At 42.3% G+C, this 19,857-nt stretch overlaps 1 protein-coding gene across 3 annotated transcripts in view; it reads right to left on the bottom strand.

Annotated features, from left to right (window-relative positions):
* Positions 1-2,074: 2,074 nt before the first annotated feature.
* CACNB4 (calcium voltage-gated channel auxiliary subunit beta 4) overlaps positions 2,075-19,857 on the bottom strand; it is a 43,670-nt gene continuing 25,887 nt past the window's right edge. For 2 of the 3 annotated variants that reach the window (XM_048483469.1, XM_048483470.1), the window contains 2 exons: positions 10,026-10,211; positions 2,075-5,874 (listed from right to left, as the gene is read on the bottom strand). In XM_048483469.1, the coding sequence (XP_048339426.1) occupies positions 5,614-5,874; positions 10,026-10,211 (447 nt within the window). In that variant the 3' untranslated portion in view covers positions 2,075-5,613. Of the gene's footprint in view, positions 5,875-8,003; positions 8,070-10,025; positions 10,212-19,857 lie in introns of all 3 variants that reach the window. The other variant, XM_048483472.1, reaches the window with a different exon arrangement.

Below are 19,857 nucleotides of genomic sequence, written 5' to 3'. Positions count from 1 at the left end.
GTTTGTCCTAATCCCTTCTCTTTCATGCAGATGAGTATGCAGTACATATAATCAAGACATAAAAACAATTATAAAATGCTCCATTGGCCTATAACATAAAATAAGAAAAATAGGAAATCGTCCTGCAAGTCAGGGACCTGATACTACATCAGTCACTTAAGCCAAACTCTCTAGAAATGCAACACTGTACACAGGTACTTGGATTTGTCCCAATTACAATGTGCAATTAACTTATGGAATTCACTACAGCAGGATGTGGGTGGGGCCACTGCCTTTTGATGGTTTTTAAAGAGGATGAGACCCATTCCTGGAAGACAGGCCTATCAACAACTATTCCCCACAATTGCTAACTGGATCCTCTGTGTGTCAATTGGTCTGTTTTGCTTACTAAACCGGGTGGATTTTGGCCTGATGCAGCAACGCAATCTTTATGTTGCACTGATTTCTCTGGGATGTGTTTTCCAAGTTAATACACATGGTTTTGGCCTATAAAATTTCTAGACAATTGACTTGATCAAATACTCCAGATCTGACTTGTCCATTTTATACTTTTAGAAAAGTATTCAACTGCTACCATTGCTTTTGACAGCATTTTTAAGGCCTTCTTTTGGAAAGTAGGCACCTCTTTCAGCATCAGGACGATAGTGTCCAGCAACCCTGCTTTGGGCTATACTGGACAGAAGATGAAATTGTTTTGTAGGTTATCTCAGTTAACCTAGGTATTTGGTGTCACAAGCATTGTAGTTCATTGGCCCAAAATATAAGGCATGCTGATTTTAGTGCAACGTGCTTTTAAAAGTATTATCAAAAAATCTTGTAAAGAATATGGAGGGAGAAGTGGAGAAGAGGGGTTTCTATGTTAAAGGTTAGCTTTGATGTTACCAAAAAATGCACGGTCTTTTCAGTAAAGTTTTCCTTCAAATGAGTGAATTCAAAAGTGATTATTTGATTTGATTTTTCATCAGAATTTTTTAAAAATGAAAATCATCATGGTTCTGTAGACACAGTAGATCAGGAGTCTGCAACCTGCGTCTCTCCAGATGTTCATGGCCATCAGCCCCTGCCACCATGGCCAATTGGCCATGGTGGCAGGGGCTGATGGGAATTGTAGGCCATGAACATCTGGAGAGCCGCAGGTTGCTGACCCCTGCAATAGATAGTCAGATCCAGACTTAATTGGCCATCTGCACCAATTTTCATCTCCTGCTGCAGACCCTAGGTCATCCCGCCAGCTTTCTTATCCCCCAGAGCAAAATTTTGTGGGGATCAGTGGCCTGCCACAGGATGAAGGAAGCAGGAAATGTCCATCCTGTCACTGGAAAATTTAGTTTGGATCCATTCCACAATCCACATAAACCTAATATCCTGTATCTTATCAGCCTTTTCCCCCTCTTGTGAAAAACTTGAAAACTTGGAGGAAGATTGTCTCTGTTATTTACTGAGATTTGAATTCTTATGACGACAGTGAAAATGTTATTGGGTGTGTATCATTCAGAAGAGGAATTTGGTCATGAAAGAAGTATGTGAAGGCAGAGATCTAAGACAGGATCTGAATCAGACCAAGAGAAGTCGATGAAGTATGGAAACTGATGCTGGCTAACCAACCTGTACAATATTATTCAGAAAGACCACATGCCATTTTTTGTGCCAGATGGGATGAATATAAATCAGCTAAAATTTTTGTTCTGGCTGGAAATCCTGCCCCTAATTTAAAAGATAACGGAATTTCATTCCCCTGTTGAATCAGATGAAATATGACCAGGGGGTGTCAGAATAATGTGTGGGGTTTTTTTTTGAGGTGGTGTAAGGACACCAATCTCATGTACAATTCTCAGATTATTGCCTAAAACAATAAGGTGTGATAACATTGGTTTAGATCGAGGGACGTAATAGTACCACTCTATTCTGCACTGGTCAGATCTCACCTGTAATACTGTGTCCAGTTCTGGGCATCACAATTCAAGAAGAATATTGACAAGCTGGAATGGGTCCAGAGGAGGACAACCAGAACGGTAAAAGGTCTGGATTCCATGTCTTAAGAGGAGCTGCTTAGGGAGCTGGGTATGTTTAGTCTGGAGAAGGAAAGGTGAATGGGTGACATGATATAGCCATGTCTAAATATTTGAAGGGATGTCATGTTGAAGATAGAGCAAGCTTGTTTTCTGCTGCTCCAGAGACTAGGACACAGAGTGATGGATTAAAATTATGAGAAAAGACATTCCACCTAAACATTAAGGAGAACTTCCTGGCGGTAAGAGCTGTTTGACAGTGGAGTACTCTGCCTTGAAGGGTGGTGGGATCTCCTTCTTTGGAGGGTTTTTTAAAAGGCTGGATGATAATCTTTCAGGAGTGCTTTGATTGTGTGATTCTGAATGGCAGGGGGACTGGATGGCCCTTGTGGTCTCTTCTAGCGCTATGATTCTATAATTCAAGTGCATGATTCAGTCATTTAAGTTGTTGGTACCTGAAGATTTATTATTTGGGTGGCAGCTCTGGTTCATACGAGCAATTCTTGCAAATGTTATCAGCTACCCCACAAGCCTCTGGCAGCTGTGCTCAGAAAATCATTATTATAATCATGTTGCCCTTCCATTCATTTTTATCTAAAGTGAATATTATTATACAAATAAATGAAGCCTGCAAGTGTTGATACATGTTCCTGAATGCTACTGGAAATTCCCTAGAAGAATGATTCCACCGTGTAAGGGGCAATACATTCCCAAAGTCAGCATCCCATATCTGAACATGCTTGCTGACTGCTTCCTCCATTATGAAACAAACATCTTGTCCTACATTTTGACTGTCATATGTAAAAATGTCTGATTTTCACCCTCTTCTAGCAATCCAGGTTACATGTATTAAATGCAACAAGAAATTAAGCATGCATCCAGCAAAGATATATATATATATTTCTCCTGAATCCAAGTCTGAAAAGGCAACAACCCAACATTTCTGGGCTACTTGCAGCTTGGCTTGTTCTGTACTAGAATATTCAAAAGTAAATTGTCATGCTCTAAATTTTGATACTAAAGTGTTGATTTTTTCAGTCCTCACAATGTCTTTGACCAAATGTGTTTGCTGGTGGTTTGGCAGTATATTTGGTGGTAATTTTCTAATCCCCCATTTCTATGGAAAAGTATAGAAATGTCACCCTTTCAGATTTTTCAAATAATCTACATATCTAAGGTTATGTAGAAAAATTCAGTTCTGTTGATCGCCTGGGAAGTACCTTAACTATTTAGGGATGCACTTTAAGACCCTTCATTCTGAGGGAGAAATGTAAAAGTGTCAAATTTTTCAAGTATGCTAATGAAGGGAGTCCCAGACCAGATATGTACCAGTTCCCGGGGCTCTAGATTATCAGGAAGTACTCTATTTCAAGATCTTTATGAGTGAGTCAGTGAACCAGTGAGGCCCAGTATAGCTTTTATATTCAACCCTTCCTGAAGACCTACCCATGATGCACAACAAACATCTTGGAAGTTTATTTCAGCGGAGTGCAATAAACTTGGCTTTGCATAAATTTGGAATTACTTTTTCCTTCCCAGTTTATTGATGGAAGTATTTATTTTACCTTTCCCCTACAGCAGTGATCCATGATTGTGGACCTTCTGCTTAGTTATTTTAAGTTTTTAAATATCTGTATATGTGCTTTCCCACTCTAGCATACGTCTCCACAGCAATGCCTCCATAATACTGTGTTGGAGTTACTAGCACTGTTGTGGGACTACTCACAAGTATAGCATTCAGGGGGGAAAGCCCCCCCGCCTATTTTAGAAAAAAAGCCAAACCTAAAAACTTTTGTTTTCTTTTAGTATTTCAAAATACTGTCATTTTTTAAAAAATCTGTCATTTAGAAATATTGGGGAAACAAACATTATCATCACCTTATTAAAAATATCCGAAATCAGGGAGTACATGCTATTTGATGCTAGGATTCAGACATTCATAGATCTAGCAGTCCTGTGGTGGCTGAGAAGCTCTCAGGGCAATGCATTTATGGAGCTCCTGCATGCATGGGTGCTCCATTCATTTCAGTGGAGAAGGCTGCATGTGAAAGGAGGTTTGTGCAGAGGTGCTTTGCCCACTGAAGTGAGTGGTGGGACCCCACCTCTGCAGGAGGTCCATATTCACACTGCAGCACAGTTCACATTGCAGGGTGGAAAACCTCAAAACATGACTTTCAGGTATCCCTTATTGGTGGAATGCTTTAAGAGTCTTTGTTGTATGCAAGTGACGATGCATTTGGACTAGAGAAATATTATGCTAAATTTTATAACACAATGAAGATGAAAGTATACCATGCTCTAGAAACCCAAAGGAAAAACAAGCACCCAAACATTAGAGCACCACCCCTGCTCTGATGCGCTGTGGCTGGAATAGTCTCCTTTGCTCGTTCCTCCAGGCGATACTCTTTACTTGTACGACACACAGTTATGCTACCATCATCTCCCGATAATTACAATTATGATAAGTTCTTAATTCTTTGGTAGGTGCAGTGATCGTACAGTACCTTTTCTGATAATAACACACACGTTTAAAAGCCTTGGTGTCACCAATCTCTTTCTGACAAAACACGACTTTAAGATTAGTTACAAGCCTCGTGTCTAGTATTAGATTGTTAGTAGTGCTTAAAATGGGTAAGCCAAAAAATGAACAAAAACCTCAGTCCCCAACGCTCATACATCCAGTTGAACTGGAATTTTTGGAATCTCCTTTCTGAGGTGAAGACGTACATGGGTGCATTGCTGTGCAGAAATTGTGTGTTCAAATTGCTTTTCATACACTTCAAAATATTAGCCTTCACCCCCTGCTCCCCCCCTCCCAATTTCTGGAATACCTGCATTATTTCTGGAATATTTCTGGAATATTTCATTGTAAATGCAATTACCATCAAACTCAATACAGTTTTGCTGCAACCTCTATGTTGGGGAAAAAAGAAACTGATAATTTTAAACTGGAAAGTGTTCTAATTACAGCATTCATTCATCATTTTTGGCACTACTGACTGCTTAACATTTGGTTAGTCTGAAATAAATACATTAAAACTGTTTATTCTAACCATATATATAGATATATAGATATATATAAATTTACCTTCCAGTAAACAAGTATTATAGGTGTTTTTTTGCTTATGATTTCTTAAATTTTCTTGTTCCTTATTTTATATTTTTTACTGACTGCAACATGCTCAGGTTGACTTTCCAGTCAATTTCACCCAAATTCCAACAGGAATTGGTTTATAAATTGGTTCCAACTGGAACTGGTCATTTGGAATTTCCTATGAAGGAAATTATTTTATATACGCCTCAACAGGTATTCTAAGTTACAAATTGATGTGTCTAATAATACTCTAATGAGGATAAAAGAGACTTTGAAATTAAACACTACACTAGAAAGAAAACACATTTAAGTGATTGGGCAAACTCATTTCTTTCTAACACAAAGGGCACAGATCTATACGTTTTGCCCCTTTTATAGCAGTAAATGGCAGCAGCTTGTAAGCACAGTAAAACCATGCCTCAACTGCCAAATCAAGAAGATTTGTTAGGCCTAGCTACGTTATAGCAAATTTTCAACTAATGAGTACCAATTTTCCCCAGTTTCTTGTATTCAAAGCCTATGTCGAGAATCATGGCTATATCCTCCAGGGGACCCTCGGTTTCTATGAGGTTTGTATGAGTCCTGGTATGAGTCGGAGTATTCTTCTTCCACAAGTGGGTAATGATCTCGGCTGTGTTGGGAACTGGAAGACAAGCGGTTCCTGCTCTTCCGAGCCCTTTCGTTATGGTAGTTTTCATCCGAGGTCATTAGACTTCGGCGTTCAATTGGAGAGTTCTCAGTAGAATGATTGCTGTGCCTCATACGTTGGCTCTAAAAAAATCAAAGATTCAAGGATTAGATAAAAGAGAAATGATTTCACGTCACTCCCTTTGAATTAGATGCACTCTTGTTCTGAGGGCTTTGAGAGTCCATATGCTGCTTTGATTCATTTAAAAGACCACTGGATCCTATTTAGTGTAGACTGCTGGTGCTGTTTCTCCCTGCTTTGTTCTCCACAGTGGTTCTGTGGGTAAAACAGCTAAGCTAAGCAAAGCCAAGTAGCTTTTTGCTTTTATTTCCATAGTCACTGCAACCATCTAGCAGCTCATAGAGACACTGTGGGCAGATTTTGGAAAAATGTTGTCAGATTCAGGGACAGGGACATTCCAAGAATAATAAGCAGAGGAAGGACAATTTGAAAAGATAAGGTCAAATTAGCCTTAAAAGGGGAGGAGGGTCATTTGAAAGGTATGTAATGATCATGACCATTCAATAGGCAGGATGAATTGGGGAGGGGGGGGGAGTTTGGAGTTATGACTGAGTTTAAAGTTATGGTTGGTATATATGTAACCACAAAATGAGCAAGCAAGTTTCAACAGGTTTCAATGGAATCAAATTTAAAAATATAAGTTGATGAGGCTTCTTTTTTGAGATCTTTCTAGCCTCTTTCATACAGCTTTCCATTGGGGAAGCCTGTCAGCTTATGGATGTATCAGAACAGTGCGAGAATGCTGAGGTGGTAGAGTGGGCACAACTCACTTCAGACTGCAAGAAGAAAGATTCAAATGAAGCCTTCTCCCTACTCTAAATTTTTTTCTTTTATCTTGCTTTTGTGTTACATGGGGAACATTCAGATAAGTGATTTCCTGCCTGCTTTTCTTGAAGGACCATAGTCTGCTCTTCCACAACAGCATCCTGAGACCTCATGCTGTTATATGTATAGATCCAGACACAAACCCTTATACTGGATTGGCTGAAGCTAAACCTGAGATTCATACATTCATCCCAACTGGGAGCGTTGACTTTCTGAATTGCTCAGAAGACATTCAGATAAAAATCCCACACTGTATCAGCCTCAGGGCTGCCAACCTCCAGGTAGGGCCAGATCTCCCAGAATTACAAGTGATTCCCAGCCTATATAAATTAGTTCCCCCAGAGAAAATGGCTGCTGTGGATGGTGGACACCATGGCATCATATCCTGTTGAGGCCCTGCCTCAAATCCCATCCTCCCCAGGTTCCACCCCTAAATATCCAAGACTCTTCTTACCAGGCAATTCTAGTTGGCCCACTGTTTACATTGGCTGTCACACACCTGCTACGCAGAACAAATGGTGTCTATCTGTCTATGGCAGGGATGGCCAACCTATGGCCAACCAATTGGCCATGCTGGTAGGGGCTGATGGGAATTGTAGTCCATGAACATCTGGAGTGCCATAGGTTGGCCACCCCTGGTCTATGGCCATTACAACTTGTGGTCACAGCAACACGCCTCAGCATCCTGCCTTGGAGGCTTTCACAATACGCTATACAAAAGTAATCCTTGTAACCTGGCCATCACTTGACATTCATCATTTGTGACAACTGATTAGTGGTGAATGGAAACATGGGTGGGGTGGGGGGAGTCTGTGTATACCTGAGATGGTCTAAATGTATTTTCTCTGCCCGCATTTTTCTCAGGTTTGGGTTTTTTTAGCGAAGGGATTTGCCATCACAAACAAAGCTGGGAAATGAAAAATTTAACACAAAACAAGTATGTGTCCACCGAACTCAAACTGCTGCTTTGAACAGCCATCCAGACACTAAGCAGAAATAATAACATGCGATGCAGCTAGCCAAACGGAATTATACATAATTTTAACATTTAAATATTGGCTGCTGCATACATGCAGTGAAGGAAAAAAGAAACAGCTGTGAATGAGTGTATTGAGTAAAAGGGAAAAAACAACAACCCCAATCTCTTGCAATGTATCCAGTCAGCAAATTTAATTTTTAGTTGTATTACTAATTTGCTTAGCTCTCTGCTTGACACACAGTAAAAAAGGCACACAAATTAAGCGGCAGACAAATGTGCTGAATTCTCTAATGGAATTGGTCTCTGTGCACACTTGGTTTTATGTTTACAAACATACAAACTTGTACTGAAAAGACATTTTTTTTCCAAACTAAGTAAAGCACGTACTTCTCATTAAGGACTATTTACATGCCACGTTTGAAGTTTCAAAGGCCAGCCGTTTTTGAGCTATCCCTGTGGAAAAAAATGGTTAGAATTTTTTTATATATAATGGGAAAAATATTATAATCCTCATTAAAAATAAAAGAAAACAGTTGAATGAATTTTGCCAAGTGTTACCTCTGGGAAGAAGCGAAGCAAACTGAAGGGAAATTTTTGACACATTAAAACTGTTATAAGTTGATAAGCACGTGAAAAACCAGCACACATCCAATTGATTATGGAATCCTAACTGTAACATTTGATAGCAGCATATATTTCCTACGCATTTATCTTCTAAGAACATACCTAAAGTGTGATTTTGTCTCACACCTTTCAATCTCTGCACAGTCGCATTTCAATTATGGCTATGATATCTACATCAAAGCAGAAATCCCTGAATACAAGATCTATTTAATCAGCCACGTTTCCTCAGTGTTTAAGGACTAGCTTCAGATGTGCATGTCTGTCACTCATGGTCTCTCATCATAGTCCCTTCTCCTGACATGGATAGGCTCAGAAACTTTTGGAAGGAGTGTTCAGGTCTGAATATCCTCTTTCCTCAGAGGCACAATTCAACTGTGCTTGCGCAATGGAGGGGAGTTCCATTTTTCTACCTAAAAGCGAATTTAGGTACAAATCACGTTGACACATCAAAGTGCTGCACAAAATATAATTTCCATTAGTGATAATGCACCAATGACCATTTGAAGAACAACTTTTTATAGTTAAACAACTCGGGATTTATGTGTTTATTCACTGGTTACTTGAGCCAGCTCTGAACTTCCACAATCCCTTTCACATAGCACACTACCCTTCTGGGGTCCTTTGGTACAGTATCTTTTTGTGGTCTTGCCCAGTGGCATTTCATAGTTTGTCATTTTGTCCAAGCAAGTTATGGGGTGAACAAACCACAACGGGAACTGGAAACTACATATACGAAGCCAACCATAGTTTCCCTAGTTCTAACATAACAACAAACTTGGCTGCAAAGCAAGAAGTGTGGGAGGGCATCAGCAGATACATGGGGGAGGAACATGTGAGTCCGTAGCTCATTTATGCATTGGCTTACTGTGTATCAGCTTGTTGGCAATGGTACTGTAAATGTGTGAATAAGGCAACAATTAATCACCAGGGAGGACACTACAGTCTTCAATGATAACAGTTCACCCATTCTGCAGAGAATTATTATCAAGTACCAAGACAGGCAGCTCAATTCAAAGGGGGAGTAAGGTGGAGCAGCAGCCGAGGAAGGCACTGCGGCAGTGCACCTGCTCTGGCTCGAATGTGGTTTCAGGCACACAGGAAGGAGGGGAAAAAAAGAAAGAAACCCGTCTGCCTGAAAATCCCATAAAAGGGTGACATGCCACCCTTTTGGGTGATGAAAATTAGCTGCTGGGGTAAGGAGGATTTCTGGGCTGAAAGTCCCCAGGTATGCCCCCCGGCACGCTGGCGGAGGCTGGCAGCAGAGGCCTGCTATCACAGGATTGAACTTCCGGGTTTGAGCGCTGTGATGGCTGGTCCCACTGTTCCAGTGTCCGCACCACATTGCATGGCACTGGTAGCACAGGCACTGGTGCAACCCTTCCTCTCCTTCTAACGTGGCTTCAGCCCCCTGTCCTTTGGACTGCACAGTAATGATGCACATGCTTATAAGAACAAGCCAAAACAGTGGTTAATCAGTATAGGAAAAATTTGAATATACTGAAATATATACTGAGCACATTTCCAAGCCCATGGAACTCTATACCAAGTGTGTGGAGTGCAGATAGGAGAATCACCACTATACTGTTGGATAACTTGGAATGCTGAATATAGGTTAATGGGATGGTCTCCCACTTGTAACCAATAGAGAGCAGTTCCCTTGTAAGCAGATATCTGTGCATATGCTGAATCCACCAGGTGGGTGTGCCAGAGCCACTGGATCATAGCAATTGCTCTAATCTGATTGTGCAGCTGACCTGTACTGCCAACGAAAGCATGGATTCATACCTGTAAACCAGAGATTGCAGTAGGGTAAGGGGACAGTGCAGTGGAGCCGAGGTTTCTTCCAAGCAAAGGTGTCATGGGTGTACTACTGGTAGTGTGTGTGGCACGCCAATAGGCCTCAAGGTATTCTGCCAAGTGTTCACAAGCATCTTCCAGCTGGTTTTCATCCAGAATGACATCAAACATTTCCTGTTCCAAAGAGGAAGTTATGTTAGAGCATAAGACTTGGAAAAGGTAAGGCAACAAAATGAAGGGTCAACTTTTAATAATTCCTCCTTATAGTAGTAGTAATAAGTTTATTGTCTTGGCCATAGGCCTTGACAATCTCTTCACACACAGCATTATAAAATTAAAACACAAACACAAAACACCCCATGTATACCGACATAGTTAAAATAGACTAAAAGTACTAATATAAATATCCCTATCAAATAATACAACCTCATTACACCATGCTTAATCTGATTCTTCTTGCGGGATGAGCAAAAAGTGCTACTCGATTGGTAATGTATGGATCGCCATCAGATAATAGACAAATCAATTTCCCAGTGTTATCAGTATCTCTCGAAATTGGAAAAAGTCCTTTAATATATTTGCTCCTTTTGTCATCATAAAGAGGACACTCCAGAACATAGGGCAGAATGTCCTCATCTGCTTCACTACCACAGATACATCTGTAGTTAGATACCAGCACATTACTACATCGTGCACTATACACTGCCGTTGGTATGGCCTGGAATCTCAGGTTAATAAACGCCATTCTAATTATATAAGTTGACGAATTCTCTGAAAATGGCTATCTAATATGATCCTTCTTAAAAAGTTTAAAGAAGGGGGCAACTTTGGACTGATATCCTGCCTGGATCCATCTCCACCTTTTTACAGCTTCAGAGATCTTCCTGTTGGTTTGCTATAAAATCCAGCATTCTTGTTATGTGTAGGGAGTCAAAGACTGTCCATAAGTTAGGAGCGCATAGCCCTTTTAGCTTTGAATAAAAGCGAGGAAGAAGGGATTGTGTTTATGTGTGTGTGTAAAGAGAGGAGAGACTCTCTCTCTTTGTGTGTGTGCCATCTTTAATTTATGCAAGAGGTTTTTTTAACGCTATTTAATGTTTAATGCTGTAGCCACCTAGAGATCCTGTATATAGGCAGGTTATAAATGCAAACAAATAAACAAATAGAACTTTCAAATAAGATCACTGTAGATATATATTGGGTTGACCTGGACAGCTCAGGCTAGCCTGATCTCCTCGGATCTTGGAATCTAAGCAGGGCCAGTCATGGGTAATTTTTGGGTGAAAAATCACCACAGAACACTAGGGTGCCTCTGCAGAGGCAGGCAATGGGAAACGACTTCTGCTCTTGCCTTGAAAGCTCCACAGGGGTTGTCATAAGTCTGCTGTGACTGAATGGCATACTTATATATGAAAGCAAAAGGCCGATGTCGACTTCTCCCTCCTCTCCCTATAACATTTAGGTACACTATCCTGGGTCGTGACAGCATGTGTTCCCCAAGCCCACGTCACTGGAGCAGGAGGAGGAGGAGGAGGAGGAGGAGGAGGAGGAGGAGGAGAAGAAGAAGAAGAAGAAGAAGAGGAGGAGGAGGAGGAGGAGGAGGAGGAGGAGTTTGGATTTATATCCCCCCTTTCTCTCCTGCAGGAGACTCAAAGGGGCTTACATCTCTTTGCCCTTCCCCCCTCACAACAAACACCCTGTGAGTTGGGTGGGGCTGAGAGACAGTGGCGTATCTGCCTAGGGACAAGGGGTACCCCTTGTCCCCGGGCGCCACTCTTCTGGTCACGTGAGGGGCGCAAAATCGGTCCCCCACGTGACCAGGAAGTCCTGCTGGGGGAATCTGGGGGGGAGGTGGGCACCCTAAACCTTGCCGATGTCCATGGTGACATGGGTGGGGTCAAGGGCAGTGGGGGCAGAGCCAAGGTGGGCGGGGCAGGGGCAGAGCCTGGGGCGTCCTGGAGACAATTTGTCTCCGGGCGCCATTTACCCCTGGTACGCCTCTGCTGAGAGAGCTCCGAGAAGCTGTGACTAGCCCAAGGTCACCCAGCTGGCATGTGTGGGAGTGCACAGGCTAATCTGAATTCCCCAGATAAGCCTCCACAGCTCAAGTGGCAGAGCTGGGAATCAAACCCAGTTCCTCCAGATCAGAATGCACCTGCTCTTAGCCACTGCTCTTAGCCACTATGCCACTGTGAAAGACACAGTGACTTGGATTCAAAGGGAGTGAGCTCACAGAACAGTTCTGTCTTGCTTCGTCACTGAAGCCCAGTGGATGGGATGGGATGCGGGGTTGCAGTGGGATGGGGGAGAGCAGCAAAAATCTTCCCTTCCTCGGATGGAAGACAACAATTGACATGGAGCTGCCATTTTTGCTGCTGGCAAAACTAAGTTAAACATAACATCTATAGTTCATGTGTAACAATTTTACATTTCTTAAAATCTTGGAACATTATACGTTGCCCATAGGAATCACACTGTAACAGCAATAAATGGTGCAAAAGATGCCCTGTACTGATGTAGTTATTGCAGAGTCCCAGGTTAGCTCTATTAGAACATCTGGCTCAATGTTCTCATGCTCAGTTCAAATACGCTGAGTCCGCAGGCATCAGGCATACATTTTTTAATGGATTCTAGTCCTACCACAGCTCATTTCAGTGTCACGTATTCACTGCTGTACTGCTACATATGGCAGCACCAACAATGGCTGTTGCTGGAATGGCAGCAATTATGTACTTTTATCAACATTTACAATCTCAGATCCATTTGTATTCTTGGCACAATACAACAAGCTCCTATATTATGCTTTTACTCAGTTCCACGCTTTCAGCTGCTGGCACGCTGCTTCTCAAGAGAAGGAATCAATCAAAATAGCTGAAAGTGGTGCTGGCTGCATCACTCATAACCAAATGACAAAACCAAACTTGCTGTAGTCATACTAGCTTGGTGGCTAACAACGTACTAACACTATGATAAAATTGTGCATTACAAGCTGCAATGGAATGTAGCATTTGAAGTCATATGAAGGGTTTTGAACAACCGCTTTAAAACAAGAACTGATACTTTTTATAACTCTCTGATTTTGAAAATCGCCATAGATGCGGATCAAAAATCTGCAGAATGTGGCCATGTTCAGGAAGGAGAGATGGTTATAGAGATCTGAGGCAACGTAAGTTGCAAAAAAAAACCTTAATTCAAGATAGTAATAAAGGAGAGAATAAAATAATTTAAAAATTCTGCAATTGCATAGGTACTAGTAATGCTCATTATAGGGTCCCAACTCATACATAAATGCTAGAGATGTTCAGTTATTTCAGAAGATAGAAGCCATTTTGCATTGCCTAAGTACTCCAAGGTGGCCATTGGAATGTCTTTTTGAAACTTGAGATGCATTTTGGTGAGAAAGGAGCAGTGGGAAGGCAGAAAAGAGAATGTGAGGGGAAGGGAAGCTAAAGTAGAGGGAGAGAAGAAAAAAGAAAATGGGTAAAAGGAGGATGATTGGAGGGAGAGAAAGAAGTGGGAAATAGGAAAGCTGTGGGGATTGTATGGGGGAGAAAAGGGGGCAAATGGAGAACAGGACAAGCAGTGGGAATGAGATGTCCCCTAGTGGGTTTTCGGGGGCCCTCAATTTTGTGTGTGTGTATATTGCACTCTCCCACACATAGAACAAATTTGACTACAGTATTCCTCAAACAACTCCTATTCATCATGACATGCAAAGAATCAACCAGAGCCTAATGAATTCATGCACTGATAGGTGATCTTAGCACCAGCATGAGTTACCATAGTGAAAAATTAATGAGGGTTCAGAACTGACGAGAAAGACAGTGCTGGTTATAAATATTCCAGAGGAAATCTTATTTGAGAATATAGAGCTGACCACGCTATTCAAAATCTTAAAAGATGTCAAATAACCTAGAAAGGAGATTGCTCTAAAGTATCTCCTGCTAAAAATATAGGGTGACATCTCTCCATCTCACTCAGCTAAGGGAGTTGTGTATTATTGGAGCAACATGTTATTAACACTAGTACAAGAGGCTCCTCCATGTGTTGTGCTAATGGAATGCACTGCCCTTAGCTGAATGAAGGAGGATACAACCCATACCCTACATACAGGTAAACTGTCTTTAAGAACAACTGTTGAATTCTAAGAGGAAAGGGCAAGCATAGTAAAAGCTTCTCAGCCATGACAATGGGATCCTTGCTCCAGTGCAACTACCAACCATGTTATGGATCCCCCAAAACATTCAGTCCCACCAGGGGCACACCCCACTGGTGGGATTCAGCAGGTTCGCACCGCTTCGGCAGAACCGGTTGTTAAAATGGTGCTTGTAAACAACCAGCTGTTAAATGATTTGAATCCCACCACCGGATCCGGTTGTTAAATTATTTGAATTCCACCACTGGTGTATCCCCAGGGGGACACATGGGGTCAAATGTCCTCAGGCTGCGGCCACTTTGTCTCGTGGGGGATAGAAAATCGCCTCCACGCCCCTCCCCCCCGGTCTATACACTGACTTCAAGACCTGGTGTAAAAAAAGGCTGTTTGGTCATGGTGGGGAAGGGCAGCCGCCCATAAGGGGGGGGACTCAGATTTTGCACAGGGCTACATTTTTGCTAGATACGCCTCTGAGTCCTAAGGTTGCCTTAGTGCAGGGGTAGGGAACCTGCGGCTCTCCAGATGTTCAGGAACTACAATTCCCATCAGCCCCTACCAGCATGGCCAATTGGCCATGCTGGTAGGGGCTGATGGGAATTGTAGTTCCTGAACATCTGGAGAGCCGCAGGTTCCCTACCCCTGCCTTAGTGCCTAAAAATGTACTAATAAAATTTCAGCTTTACCAGTTAAAAGAACCAATTCAACCCTGCCTTGGGATGAGAAGTAGGCATGGATCCCGTCCCCAAATGGCCTGGCTCAGTATAACAGATATTTAGATAAATGCAGAGACACATGATTAGAAGAGATCCAAGCAACATTGTAATGTAGAGAAAAGAAATCCTGCCAGATCAATAAAGGTAGCCTTGGTTGCTGACTGTGTATCTTCATTATTTTTCACAGCCAGATTTTATGGGAATTAAATAATCCCGATTGCATCAGTTTCAATAGATAACATCTAGTTTTTCATTGGATTGACTTGATCAGTTCAAAGATCCAGTTGAAGTCTGTCTATATATGGTTGACAGAGCTTCAGTGTAACTGCTAGAAAAGCTAAATAGGTATTGCTCATTATGTGGTCCCACCTTGTACATAAATGTTACAAATGTCCAGTTATTTCAGACTTCTGGCAGGAGGTGGCACTGTATATCAATCTGATTTTGGCAGTATGCTCCTTCTTTAAATTACGCTATCTCAGCCTTGATTATATCACTAAACAGAGCTTTTATCAAGCCATACAATGCCTATTTTGGGCAACAAAGGTTGCTAAGAGATTCATCTTAAAGAACTGGAAGTTTAAAAATAATATGTCAGCTTGCACATCTTTCTCATCCAGTGGTCTGAAAGCATACAGTTTTTCTTCTTATAGGACACAACTATTCACATTCTCACATCCTACTGCAAGAAGGGAGAAAAGAAGGTGACAAACTCCCATTTCTCAATGTTTCAGGGCAAGTTCTTGACTGGATTATAACCACCACCACCACCCCCCCCCCCGCCTAGTACTGATTTATAAGAGGATGGGTGGTAATCAACATCTAAAAATGGTATTTGGAATTCTAGAATGTCTTCAAGATGTATTTATTATATTTCTATTCCATCTTTTTCCCCATTTTAAGACTCAGAACAAACGACAAAACATTTAAGAACATACAAATTCAACCTATTTAAAAACAGCAGAACTCAATAATCTCCAAGGCACCATAAATAACTTTGGCACTCATTCACATGAGGTACTAAAAAAATCAGTCATTGTACACCCATACCAACTCAGATTTGCATAATTTCTGAAAGGTTAACAGAGTGAGAGCCTTCCTAACAACATGTGGCTGTTCATTCCATGAAACAGGAACTACGTTGAAAATACTCTGGGCCAAGCAGGGATGGAGGGAGAGGAAACTGCGCCTGGGGCACAACCTGCCCACGTGCCCACCCCAATCCACCCATGCCCCACCCACACCCCGCCCCTGGGCGATTTTCCGCTCCCACGTGACACCAGTGCCGTGCGCCCAGGGTGCGGCAACCCCCCGTTGCAGCTGGGAGCTGCTGGCTTTGCATCTACATGATGGAACCACTAACACTGCCTGGTTTGTGCATCAGAGCTTCCATAAATGAATATACTGGGGAGAGTCCTGCTCACATGAGTGTTCTAATCCATGAAGGGCTTTAAAGATGATAACTAGCTCCTAAGCTAAAAACCAACTGGCAGACAGTGCAGATATCTCAAAATATATGTAGCATGTGCACCCTGTTAATGTACGTGTAAAGTGCCACCAAAACCTACTTATGGCAACCCTATAAATTAATAACCTCTAGAATGCCCTATCATTAACAGCCTTGCTCAGGTTTTGCAAACTGAAGGCTGTGACTTCCTTGATTGAGTCAATCCACCTTCTGCTGGGTCTTCCTCGTTTCCTGCAGCTTTCAACTTTTCCTAGTATTATTGCCTTTTCCAGTGACTCTTGTCTTCTCACAGTGTGATGAAAGAATGATAACCTCAATTTACTCATTTAGGGGGAGTTCAGGCTTGATTTGATCTAGAATCTACTTTTGCCTTTCTGGCAGTCGATGGTATCCGTAAAACTCTCCTCCAATACCATATTTCACTTTCTTTGCACTTTCACTGCACTTTCTGTCAGCTTTCTTCATTGTTCAACTTTCACACCCATACATAGAAAGGGGGAATATTATAGTACAAATTATCTTTAGGTAGGTTGCCAGTGACTTACATAAGCAGCCCAGTCCAGATTGGGGGAGAGGGCTGAATGGCCACTGGAGTTAATGCATGCTTGTGCTAATGTGTTTGCCCTCCCAGCAGGCATAACTGGAACTTACGCAGGTTGGGAGGGCAAACAGGCAAATGCTGCAGACCCACGCCATGCTGTGTGGTGCTCTACCAGCTTCCAGTGTCTACTTCCTGAGTAGCATCAGCGTTAACACAGAGGCTGACGCAACTGCAGGCATTCCTGGAGGTGGAGCAGACATTAGTTGGTTCCCATTGGACTTTGGCCCTGGAAACACTGGCAGCAGGAAAGATGGCTGGGAATGTTCTGACTTCTCTTGCCTCTCTGCATTGCCTGGAAGCCCTCTGGAGGTGGTGGGGCAGAGCATTGTTCCCAGATGCTTCCAGAAACTAGACTGGGCTATTAAGGGTCTTTTCTAGCTCTTTCATGGCTGCCTTTCCCAGTCTCAGCCTCTTTCTGATTTCTTGGTTGCAGTCTCTTCTGGTTGACAGTTGAGACAAGGAATAGAAAATGGTTAATAATTTCAATTGCTTCATTATCAACTGTAAGGTTACATAATTCTCCAGTAATCATTAATTTTGCCTTCTTGATGTTCAGCTGTAATTCGGCTTTGGAGTTTTCTGCTTTATTTTCATCAGTAGTTGTTTCAGGTCTTTACTATTTTCTGCTAGTAATATGCTATCATCCGCATAGCTCAGATTAATGTTTGTTCCATCAGTGTTCATGCCACCTTTATTGAAATCTAATCTAGTTTTCCTTATGCTATGTTCTGCATTGAACAGACAGAGAGATAAAATACACCTTGGGTGACACCTTTGTCAATTGGAAACCATTTTGTTTTTCCATACTCTATCCTAACAGTAGCCCCTTGTCCAGAGTACATGTTGCACATCAAAACAATCACATATTTTGGCATATCTGTTTCTTTTAAAATCAACTGTAGCTTTTCTTGATCTACATAGTCCAAATATTTGCTATAATTTATGAAACACAAGCTGATTTCATTCTGAAATTCTCTTGTACGGTTCAGTAACGAACATAAATTTGCAATAAGATCTCTAGAGCTTTTTCCTTTCTGAATCAAGCTTGACCATAAGGCATTTCTTGCTCCATCTGTGGTAATAGTCTTCATTGTAAGATTTTGAGCATCACTTTACTTTCATGAGAAATTAATGTGATGGTCAGATAGTTGCTGCAGTCTTCGACATCTCCTTTTTCGGAACTGAAATGTAGATTGAATGTTTCTAGTCTGTGGGCCATTGTTTTGTTTTCCATATTTGTTGGAATATTCTTGTTAAGATTTTCATGGACTTTGTTTGACTCTGTTTAGGTCCAGTTCTGATTAAAATGCTATCTTTTTTATAGGACCTGTAAAACTGAGCTGTTCCACCAGGCTTTTGGAGAGGCTGGCTGCAGAATGTCACATGTATGACTATCTGCCACTAGGACAGAAGTCGTGGGTGTGCCCTTGCTGCAACGAGCTCCTGGCACTCAAGGAACGTGTGCGTTCTCTTGAAGCCAAGGTGGCAGACCTGGAGAAGCTGAAAGAGGCAGAGAGGGTGACAGACGAGGCTTTCAGGGACCTAACAGCCGGGTCCCACTCCCAAGGTGACATCTCTTCAGATGTCATGGAGAATGAAGGTCTTGGGGACGGAGGGTGCCAGTCTGAGGTGGGGGAAGATGCTCCCTTAGATGGGATCCCTTCCTTAACTGGTGATCAGCTATCCTCTCGCACTGAGGATACCCCTCGGGGAGGTGGGGGGCTCCTCGTAGTGGGTGATTCAATCATTGGAAATGTAGAGAGTTGGGTTTGTGAGAGGCGTGATGACCGCATGGTGACTTGCCTGCCTGGTGCGAAGGTTGTGGATGGCACGCTTCGTCTAGACAGGCTTTTAGACAGTGCTGGGGTGGAGTCAGCAGTGGTGGTCCACATTGGCACCAACGACATTGGGAAATGTAGCCGGGAGGTTCTGGAAGCTAAATTTAGGCTGCTAGGAAACAGGTTGAAGTCCAGGACCTCCAAGGTGACATTCTCAGAAATGCTACCCGTTCCACGCGCAGGGCAAGCTAGGCAAGCGGAGATACAGGGTCTCAATGCGTGGATGAGAAGGTGGTGTAAGGCAGAGGGTTTCAGATTTGTCAGGAACTGGGGAACCTTTTGGGACAAGGCAGGCCTGTACAAACGGGACGGGCTTCATCTGAACCAAAGAGGAACCAGGCTGCTGGCGATCAACATTAAAAAGGTGGCAGAACAGCTTTTAAACTGATCACTGGGGGAAAGCCGACAGGAGCTGAGGTGACTTCGGTTCAGAATACAGTATCTATGGGGATGCAGACAGAGAGGGAGGTTTTTCTAAATCAACCACATACAAGCGAGGAACACAGCAATGTGCATGTGACAAGGGATAGTGTCTACAAAAGACTTGAGGGTAAAGCACATAAATCCCAGGTTAAGGACAGAGACAGGGTATACAGGTGTCTCTATGCTAATAGTAGAAGCATTCGACCTAAAATGGGGGAGCTGGAGTACAGAGTTTTGAAGGAGGACTTTGATATAGTGGGCATTACAGAGACGTGGTGGAATGAGGAGAACCAGTGGGATGCTGTTATACCAGGCTGCAGGCTCTATAGGAAAGATAGGACAGGGCGCATTGGGGGTGGAGTTGCCCTTTACATCAAAGAGAGCATAGTATCACATAAAATAGACAATGCAAGGGGAGCTGGTTCCCCTACAGAATCACTGTGGATATCAATACCAGGGGTGAAGGACAGTTTAATATTAGGAATATATTATCGTCCCCCTGACCAAAGTGCACAAGAGGATTCTGAGATGGAAAAAGAAATTAGAGAGGCCAACAAAAACAAAAATGTAGTGGTAATGGGTGATTTTAACTATCCCCATATAAACTGGAAAAATGCATGT

Source organism: Sphaerodactylus townsendi, linkage group LG02, assembly GCF_021028975.2.
Source record: "Sphaerodactylus townsendi isolate TG3544 linkage group LG02, MPM_Stown_v2.3, whole genome shotgun sequence".
NCBI classification, from domain to species: domain Eukaryota; kingdom Metazoa; phylum Chordata; class Lepidosauria; order Squamata; family Sphaerodactylidae; genus Sphaerodactylus; species Sphaerodactylus townsendi.
Note: the sequence above shows the minus strand (reverse complement) of the source record. Positions and strands in the feature narration are given on the sequence as shown.